The sequence below is a fragment of the Panicum virgatum genome, chromosome 3K, assembly GCF_016808335.1.
Source record: "Panicum virgatum strain AP13 chromosome 3K, P.virgatum_v5, whole genome shotgun sequence".
Classification (NCBI taxonomy): domain Eukaryota; kingdom Viridiplantae; phylum Streptophyta; class Magnoliopsida; order Poales; family Poaceae; genus Panicum; species Panicum virgatum.
The window spans coordinates 18282241-18292810 of record NC_053138.1 but is presented as its reverse complement, the minus strand read 5'-3'; the positions used below and the strand labels follow the sequence as shown (position 1 = coordinate 18292810).

The following is a 10570-nucleotide window of genomic DNA, read 5'->3' as shown; positions in this document are numbered from 1 at the left end:
CCGCGAGACCGTTGTTTGGCGCTTGGAGGACCACGAGATGAGGGAGTCGCCGAGGAAGACACAGAATCCGGACGTCGAGCGCCGAGTGTCTGGGCAGCCGGCCCAATCCGTGTCGGAGTAGACAGTGATCGTTGGTGAGCGAGCAGCGCGGAGCTGAATGCCCATGCGCAACGTCCCCTTGATGTACCGGAGGATCCGTTTGAGCATCGCCTGATGCACGTCCCGTGGTGCGTGCATGTGAAGGCAAACTTGTTGCACGGCGTAGGCGATGTCGGGCCGTGAGATTGTGAGGTACTGGAGTGCCCCGGCGATGCTGTGGTAGGTGGTGGCGTCAGTGAGGAGTGCGCCATCAAAGGACGAGGGCTTCGACTTGGTGTCTGCAGGCGTGGCAACGGGCTTGCAGTTCGCCATGCCAGCACGCTCAAGAAGCTCGTCGGCGTACTGGGATTGTGAGAGGAAGAACCCCGCACTGTCCCGGCGTACGTTGATGCCGAGGAAATGGCGCACCGGGCCCATGTCCTTGACGGCGAAGGCGTCGTGGAGACGGGCGATCACTTGATGAAGAAGGCTTAGTGTAGACGCAGAGAGGATCATGTCATCGACATATAGGAGGAGGTATGCAGTGGCGCCGTCGTGGTTGTAGACGAACAAGGATGAGTCCGCCTTGGATTGTACGAACCCAAGCGACGTGACATGGCCGACGAAGCGCTCGAACCACGCACGCGGAGCCTGACAGAGTCCGTAGAGTGATCGCGTCAGGAGACAGACGTCGTCGGGTCGCCGCGGGTCGACGAAGCCGGTCGGCTGCTGGCTGAACACCTTCTCCTGAAGGTTGCCGTGGAGGAACGCGTTGGACACATCAAGTTGATGCGCCGGCCAGTTGTGAGTGGCGACGAGCGTGAGCACGGTCCAAATAGTGGCCGGCTTGACCACTGGCGAGAATGTCTCCCCAAAGTCGATGCCAGGCCATTGATTGAATCCACGAACAACCCACCGAGCCTTGTAGCGCGCAAGGGAGCCGTCGGGATTCAACTTGCGTTTGAAGACCCATTTTCCAGTGATCACACGAGCACCGAGAGGACGTGGGACAAGGCGCCATGTTTGATTAGCCTGCAAGGCATCAAACTCACTCTGCATCGCGGCGTACCAATTAGGATCCTTCAGTGCTGAGCGAACGCTCCGGGGAACTGGGGAGATAGCTGCCGTCAACGTCGTCAAGGCGTACTTCGGGTTCGGCTTGTGAACGCCAGCACGTGCCCGTGCCACCATGTGGTGACCAAGGGTAGTGGTGTCGGTCGGCGGCGCAGGTGATGGAAGCACCTGGGTAGAAGTCGATGGAGCTGGAGCCGAGTCGGTTGGGGAGGAGGCCGCCAGTGGGAGTGGTGGAGTAGACATTGGCGGTGGCCCGGGTGGGGCCATCGGATGCACTAGAGCTGGGGACGGCGGTGGCACGTTGGTGGGGCGCGCAGAACGTGCGCATGTAGGAGGCGGAGTCAGCTCGGCGGCGAGGCGTGGGGGAGACGACGTTGGGGCGGGTGCGCGTGGTGGAGGCACGTGGCGCGTCGGCGTCGGTGGTTCGCACGGAGCAGATCGCATGTTGTTGGAGATTGGGGGCAGGACGTCACGGAACGGGAAGACCTGCTCGTCGAAGACAACGTGACGCGAGGTGATCACGCGGCCGGAGTTGACGTCGTAGCATCGGTAGCCTCGGTGATCCGGCGGGTACCCGAGGAACACACAAGCGGTGGAGCGCGCGGCTAGATTGTGGGTAGAAGTAGCGATGAGGTTGGGGAAGCAGCGACACCCGAACACGCGAAGCTCATCGTAGGAGGGTGGAACGCCGAAGAGGAGCTCGTGTGGCGCCGTGGCGCCCGTGGCGCGGCATGGACGGCGATTGATCAAGTACGTCGCCGTCTGCAGAGCTTCAGCCCAGAACGTCAGAGGTGCAGCACTGTGAAGAAGCATGGTACGCAAGCAGTCGTTAATCGTGCGAAGCACGCGTTCGGCCTTCCCATTCTGTTGAGAAGTATTTGGGCAAGACAGACGAAACTGAATACCCAAGTTAGAGAGGAGAGTGCGCATGGCATTGGAGTCATACTCCCGGCCATTGTCAGTTTGTAGAGCCAAGATGGGAAGGCGAAACTGAGTATGAACATAAGAGAGAAAAGCACGAATGGTAGAAAGAACATCAGACTTGTTCCATAAGGGAATGGTCCAAATATAATGTGTAAAGTCATCAAGAAACACCACATAGTACTTGTACCCGGAACAACTGTAAACAGGAGAAGTCCAAACGTCTGAATGTACTAACTGAAAGGGAAAAATCGTCTGAGAGACAGAGGCAGCAAAGGGAAGGCGGACATGTTTCCCAAGGCGGCAAGAAGAACAGGAGTGATCTTCAGACTTATTGCACTGGAAAAGGGAAATTTGCTAAGACTTGAGAGGTGATGTGGTCGCCGGGATGCCCCAACCGTTGGTGCCACAAGGACGTAGTCGCAGTGGCAGTGAGAGCTTGATGAGGCAGGCGCAGAGGGTAGAGATCGCCATGGCTATCACATCGGAGCATCTCCGCCCTGGAAGGAAGATCCTTGATAGAAAAACCGGAGGGGTCAAATTCAATAGAGACATTGTTATCACGGGTGAGGCGACGAACACTGATCAGATTCTTAACAAGGTGAGGAGAAATAAGAACATTGTTCAAGTGGAGGGGTTCGGTGGCAGTGGGAATGAATGTGTGTGCTTGGTGAGAGACAGGCAACCGAGCACCATTGCCCACTGTAATGGAGGAGGAAGATGGGTGAATGGAGGACGGGTGAAAGTTACCAGAAGAGGAGGACATGTGCGACGACGCGCCGGTGTCGAAGTACCAGTCGGTGGCGCTGGGAGGTTGCTGTGGAACGCCGGCAGACTGGAGGGCGGCGTAAAGGCCACTCGTGTCGAACGAGTTGCCGGGTGAGGGAGCCGACTGATGCACCACCGTCATGGCCTGGTGAGGCTTTAACGGCGGGCGGGGCCCCAGAACGCCGGCACCCGGCACGCGGAAAGGCATGGACCAGGCCTGCACCATGCCCTGCCAAGGGTTGTAGCCCGCGGGCCAAGGTGCAGACTGAGAGCCGCCAGACTGGTTGTTGGAGCGAGAACTGCCGCCGTTGCCGGTGTTGGTGTTGTTGCCGCGACCCCGACTACGACGCCGATCGGATCTGTTGGAGGAGCGAGCATTGCCACCGCCATTGTTGGATCGGGACGGAGCGGAAGAGGATCCATCTTTGGCGCCGGTGGAAGAGGAGTTGGACGAGTCACCGTGCGTCGCGGCGAGGGCTTGGCTGGCCTCAGTGTTCGCATCGTGCTGAGCGCCCATTTCCTCAAGAACGGGAAAAGAGCGGGCACTCTGGAAGGTGTGCGGCGGGTACTTGGAAGTGATCACCGGCTTGACGTAGCGGTAGCGAGGGTTGAGGCCACGGAGGAGGTTGAGGACCTGGCTCGGTTCGGAGACCTGATGGCCGATGTCCCGCAGCTTGTCGGCGAGGCGCTTGAGCTTGGTGCAGTAGTCTTTGATGGACATGTCGCCTTGCTGCACGGAGCGGAGCTCGGTCTCGAGGAGGACGGCGGGCTGCAGCTCGTTGTCGCGGAACAAACCCTCGATGGCGTGCCAGAGGAAGAAGGCGTCCTGGCGATCGCGCCGAACCATGTCGAAGATGCTGCTGGAGACCGTGGTGAGGATCCAGTTGACGATGCAAGAGTCCACCATGCGCCACTCGCCGTCGCGATCCGCAGAGGGAGTGGTGGTGCGGACATGGCCGCGGAGGCCAAACTTGCCGAGCGTGGAGTCGAAGAAGAGGCGCCACTGGCCGTAGTTGCTTTCGTCCATGTCGAGGATGACAAGAACATGGTGGCGGATGGAGATGCCTTGAATCACAGAAGAGGAGGCTGGGCCGACGGGAGGAGCATCGTCCTCATCAGAGGAGGAGGAGACGCCGGAGTGGCTTGGCGAGAGCGCCATGGGAGCGGGAGGAGCGGAAGGAGGAGGAGGATCGGGTTTAAGCTGATACCATGTAGAGTTGTATAGGGCAACCGAACCAAGTATATTGATCATCAATGAGTACAATATATAGTGTACAAGGGGTGCCCTTGGGCCAAGCAGTGATGGCGTACAGGCGGCGTTCAGCCGTTGTGCGCAGCGCGCATGCAATGGCGAAGCGTGCAGTGCGGACGCGAGTGCGCGGTGAGCGCGCACTGGGCGGGCGCGAGTGCGCGTGGAGCGCAGGCCGTTGGAGATCCGCAGAACGCGGGCGTGCCCGGTCACGCTCTAGCCGTTGGCGATGTGGTTCTGCTGACAGTCGCCACCGCAGCAATTGATGACTTTTTGCCGCTAATTTTACCCAATACACTCTTTAGTAAAAAAGAGAGTCGTGAGTAGCAGTAGCAGTCGAGCTTTGCTGGTCTACCGGGAGACTGAATGAGTAATCTGCCTCGAGAGAGAGAGAAGAAACTTCTACCCTGGGCTGGGCTGCACAGATCGCGACCCGCACGTGGATGTCCGGCGTCGCCGGCGGCGGCGTCTGGTTTTTCCAGTCTTCGGACTTCGTATGAGAAAGGGGGGAGACGAACAACGAGACGTGGTGACCATGGATGGATACGACGATACAGAGTGGCGTACACCTTGTGGGATGGAGATCTTGTCCGAAAGCTGCAGACACGATCGGGAATTCGAGCTATGCCCCGGCCTCTAGGCAAAGCTCGACGCAGGATCAGATTGCGAAATCCACTTCTGATGACTGACGACAGACGAGCAACACTGACTGCGCCCCCAACAGTTTCCATCCATTGGCCCAATACATCAGCACGGCCCACTCTCCTGCTCTTACATAGAGACACGGCCCGTTCCACTCCAATAATAATAAAAAAAAACTAGTATGATGGTCCACGCTAATAGCGCAGCTAGACTCCTTCAGATATATTTTTATCATCGTAAAATTTTTATTCTAAACAAATATGAAAATCATAAATTGACATATAATTTTTATATTTCTAATTTTTATAACATACTAAGTCAAATGTACTGCCACGGCAATTGTAAGCTACATGATCCAAGCGCGACTCATGGCGTACTATGATGGTAATTGATTTTGAATGAATTTAATCAAATATTCACTAATGTATTTAATCCAATATTCTCCATTGAAATTAATCAAATATGGGCTCAAAATCATTAAAGCGCAGATGGAATTCGGTTCTTTTGGAACCTTTTTCACTACCCTTCTTAATAAATCCAATAGCGTAAATCACTATCTTTTTCATATTCAACATGGACTATTAGGGTTAGTCTAGACCGCTAGATCTTCATTTCAATGATGCAAATCATTCCTTTTCTAGATTAACGTAAGAATTTCTAAATTTTCTGGATCAATGTGGTGATTTCTTTTAACACTATGCTCTCTTTTACCTGAAAGAAAAAAATGCTAGTAATTAGGGAAAAGTCTGGTTTACACCCTCCAACTATCGCAAAAGTCCGATTTTCAACCTTCAACTACGAAACCGGACAATATAGGCCATCCAACTGTCAAAAACGGCAAATTTAGCCCCTGGGGTGGTTTTGAAGGTGGTTTTCCATTTTGTGAGAATTAAAAATATTTAATTTATACTAAAAAATTTATAAGTAATTCATTATAAGTCAAAAAATTATGAAATAGTTATCAAAAGTTTTCTAAAAATGTAACTAACCTATTGTCAAATGACTTGTGAGCAATTCAAATCTAATTTTTTTTATATTCATAATATTTAGTTGTTTGCAGTTATGACTATTATTTTTAATAACTAAGATTCAAATGGAGCAATAATAGATAGCTTACATTTTTAGAAAAATTTTGGTACTAGTTTCATATTTTTCTAATTTAAAATGAATTAGTTTTGATTTTTTTAGATCTAATTAGATTTATTTATTTTTTTAAAAAAAATGCAAAACCACCCCAAGGGCCAAATTTGTCCGGTTTTGACAGTTGGATGACCTATGTTGTTCGGTTTTGTAGTTGAAGGTTAAAAATCAGATTTTTGTGATAGTTCAAGGCTGAAAATTGGACTTTTCCCTAGTAATTAAACCTTCTTTTTGGAAGTTCACTTTATGCACAACCAGCTAGCCAAATAACTAAATTTCAACTGTTAGGCCAGGTATCTACCATCTAAAGTATGGGAGTCGTAAAATGGCTTTGGAAAAACAGAACACACAGCTTGTGTTATACACGCACGATGTACAATACTAAGATTTAACCAGAACAGTCAAGGGATTACCCCGGACAACATGTTCCCCGCCAGGTTCAGCTCCTTCAGCTGTGGCATCCCAGTGACAAGCTCCGCCGGTATGTCGCCGGAGAACGAGTTGTTGCTGGCGTGGAACCTCTGGAGACGAGTGGCCGATGTCGGAATCCGTCCGGTGAACCGGTTGTTGTCAATGTAAATCCTCGTCGTGTTCCAGTACAGCTTCTCCGGCAGGCTTCCTCTCAGCTGCCGGTTGTCCTGCAGGTACAAGGTCAGAAGCTTCGGCACCGTCCACAGAGCGGCCGGCACCTCGCCGGACAACTCGTTATCTTGGAGCTGGAGCCATATGAGAGCAGAGCAGCTGGCGAGACCGGTCGGGATCGAGCCGTTCAGGCGGTTACCGGAGGCGGTGAGCACCCACAACTGTTGGTGGCTGCAGATCCCCTCCGGTATCGGCCCGAAAAAGTCGTTGCCGTCGATCTGGATGTCTCTTAACAGCGGCGTCTCCTTCCCGAGCTCCGCCGGGAGCTCCCCGCTGAGGTGGTTGTCCCACAGCCACAGGAATACCAAGGACGGCAGCCGGGCAATGCTCGGCGGTATCCCGCCGGTGAGATTATTCTGTTGCAAGTTCAAGAACCGTAGTTGCAGCAAGCTCCCTAAACTTTCTGGGATGGTTCCGATCAGCTGGTTCATCGACAGGTCAACCTCCACCAAACTTGCTGCTCCGATCGGGCCGCTAATGGTGATCTCGCCGGTGAGGTTGTTGGAGTACAGGTACAGGTGCTGCAGCTTCCGGAGGTTCCAAATCCCGGGCGGTATGCTGCCGGTGAACCCGTTTCTGGACAGGTCGAGCCACTCCATCTCCGTCATCTGCGTGACGTAGCTCGGGAATTCGCCGCCGAGGCTGCAGTTGGCCAGCCAGACGGTGGTCAGCTTCGTCAGGTTCTTGAACGACTCCGGCAGCGTGCCGGCGGCGAACAGATTATTCTCGAGCTTGATCGTCTCGAGGTTAACCAGCAAACCGAGCTCCGGTGGGATCGTGCCGGTGAGCTGGTTTCCGCTGAGGCCGAGGTACGTCAGGTTGGTGAGCTTGGACACCGCCGCCGGGATCGCGCCGGTGAAGGAGTTGAGGTCCAGGGCGAGGTAGGTGAGGCTGGCCCCGAGCCGGCCGATGTCGGCCGGGAGCACCCCGGCGAGGCGGTTGCTGGAGAGGTCGACGCGCACGAGGGCGGTGAGGTCGTAGAGGAACGCCGGGAAGCCGCCGCCGACGCTGGTGTTGGAGAGGTCGAGCGCCGTGAGGGCCGCGAGCCCGCCGATGTCGTCGGGCAGCGCGGCGCCCGCCGGCAGCGTCACGTTGGGGAGCGCCAGCGACGCGACGCGACCCGCCGCGTCGCAGGACACGTAGGTCCAGTTGCAGTGCGAGGCCGCGGCCGCGGCGCCCCACGACGCGAGCGCCGCCGGGTCGCCCCACGCCCGCTTGATCCGGAGCAGCAGCCGCGCCTCGTCGGCCTGCTGCGCCGCGGCGTGGCGCGGGAGGAGGCACGCCAGCGCCAAGACGAGCGCCAGGGGCAGGGCGCGGCCGGGTGCCATGGTCTGGGCGTGTCTTTTGGGGGGCGCTCTGGTTCCGCTGGGTTTCCCGCCGCCGCCGCCGGCCGCGCGTGCGTTCACTTCAGTTTGCCCGGCGTGTGCGCTGGTGGTTGTGGTGGCCTGCCATCCTTGGCCGTGTGATGCCGTGCGTGTGAACCCTGGAGCGTGCGCGGGCGCGCTGTTATGTAGCGGTGGGAACGGGGGGGCACGCACGGTGACGCCGATCCCTTTTGCGTTATCCCCTGAGGTTTTGGTGGAGATCGGTGGGTGATGGTTGCTTGGAAGCTTCAGAGTTCGGCTCCGCTGGCGTCGCATTTGGTAGTGGCGGTTGCGCGCTGTTTTCTTCTCGGGTTTGGCCGGGTCAAATTTTAGCTTAGCTTGAAAGGGACACGTTCGGGAATGATTTTATTTTATTCAATGTGGCGGCTAAATTACGGATCAAAGTGAGCTACGTGGCTTAGCGGCAAGTATATTGTGTGTACTGTTATTCCTGCCAATAGTTTGGAAAAAAACTAAAAACCACGCCAAACTATTTTATTATTAACACATTTTAGAAACCAAACCAACTCCACCCATGTTCTGTTGGCTGCGGCTGGTGGCTGGTGCTGGTTTGTTGTGAGAGAAAATTACCGCTGGCTGGCTGATGACTGATGCTAGTTTGGTGTGAGAGAAAAACACTGTTGGCTGGCTGGAGAAGCAGCCAACAGAACAAAGTGGTGGTGCAACTCTACTTGCTCTTTTCTCCCAAAACAAACCAAATCAATAGTTTCGACCCAAATCTTCAAATCGGTTTCGAACTACTAGATCATATCCTCTCCAACTAATTTTAATATATTGCTTCCGATGTGAGGCCCATATATATAAACCCACCGATCTACACAGAGTAGCTAGCAATCATTATGAGGCATCTCTAACAAAGTTTACTCAGATTCGCTAAAATTTTAAGGTGCGAACGTGAGCTTTTAATTCTAGGATCCGACTTTCGACGCGAGGCCCACGTATAGATCTCGCCACATCTTTAACAAATTCAGTCAATTTCGCTAAAGTTTCATAGTATGAACGAGCTTTTAGTTATAAGGTCCGGTTTTTTACGTGGGGACCACATGTTAATTTCGTTTTACGGATTTACACAAAGCTGTTGACTGTCATTTTGATACATCAACTTAAGGTTCGGTCAAATCCGTTTAAATTTTAAAGTGTGAACGCGGGATTTTAATTTTAGGGTCCGGCTTTTAATTTATCACATATGTAGCCATAAATTATTATTTTATTATTAAATCTTTTGAATTGGCCAAGCCAATCTCAACCAATGCTAACTAGATCAAACCATTATAATTTAAAACCAAACATTATATATCACACCTCTATTATCCACCAAACCAACAGAAATAAACCAACTAAAAACCCAAACCATATAGACCGGTTCACACAAAACCATTAGCCGGCCGGGGGAGGCGGTAGAGGCGATGGCGGTTAGGGTCTGGGGTTACCAGGGTTGGGGGGCTTCAATGGCCTCCGGCCATAGAAGAGACCGGGAGGGGGGATCGACAGGCGGTGGGTGGCAGTGGGTGGGTGGGCGGGCGGCGAGGCGGCGCTCCGCCGCCGGCCGGGGTGGTGGTAGCGACGGCCGGGCCAGGTCTCGGGCGGGGGCGTTGTAACACCCCGAGTGTCTGCACAGTAATTAAATATGTGTCTACACAGTAATTAAATAGGTGTCTGCACAGTAATTGTGTATGTTTGCTATGCATCATGTGCTTGAAATGCTTAAAAAGGATCTTTTTGTAATTATGAAAGGTTATATGTGTAATTATGATTTTATGCAAGGTCCTTTATATAGTTATTTATGAATATAGCTTTTGTGGAGGGTGTTTTTGTAAAATTTCAGTGCATTTAATGCATGGTAGCCATTTTTGCTTGTAAGTCTACATTTGATGTGAAATTGCTTTGAAAAAGACAAATTTCCTAGAATTCAAATTCCTTTCTATGTTTTTAATTTTAGCTCCTGTATCTTTGGTCAAATAAATTTTTGCACAACATCAAAGTTGTAGATCTTGAAAAATTGAACAACTTTCATGTTGAGCACTTTTCCATTTGAACTTTTGTTTAAAAGTTATCGCTGGTTTACAGTTTAGTCCCTGGAACTTTTGGTAATTGCAAAACGACCCTTTTCTTCCACCTCCACCCCCTGCTCTGTTTTCTCTCTCGCCGCCGACAGCGCAGCCCGCCGCCGCCGTGGAGCGCCTTCCCGGCCTTCCCGGCCATTATTTCGCCGTGCGCTGTCACCCACGCGTCGCCCCGGAGCTCCTCCCCCTCCTGTTGCCTCGCGCTGGAGCTCCCCGGCCGTGCCACGCGCGCCGCCGAGTCCAGAAGCGCCCGCGCCGCCGCCACCTCGCCGTCGCGGTGGAGAGCCCGCTGCAGTGGCCGCCGTCCTCGTCTAGAGAGCGCCCGAGCCCTACAAATACCCCAAAAACCAATTCCTACCGCCCTTTTTCTTCCTCCTCGCTCCCACACCGCAGAACACAGCCGCCGCCCCGCTTGAACGCCGGCGAGCTCACCCCGCCGCGGAGCCGCCACCCCAGACCCGCTCCACCCCAATAGCCCCCACCATTAGCTGCGCCTCGTCCTCGCGCAACTCTCAGGCCGCTTCCCCTCGCCCAATCCTCGCCGGAGCTACCTCGCCGTCGCTTGCCTCCGCCGCCAAGCCGCCCTGCTCCGCCAAGCCGCCGCCTCC

General features: G+C 53.8%; 1 protein-coding gene across 1 annotated transcript; it reads right to left on the bottom strand.

Annotated features, from left to right (window-relative positions):
* Window positions 1-6273: 6273 nt before the first annotated feature.
* LOC120700677 (receptor-like protein kinase 5) lies at window positions 6274-7842 on the bottom strand. Its single transcript, XM_039984923.1, has one exon. It carries the CDS (start codon window positions 7840-7842, stop codon window positions 6274-6276), a length of 1569 nt encoding a protein of 522 aa, XP_039840857.1.
* Window positions 7843-10570: the final 2728 nt, after the last annotated feature.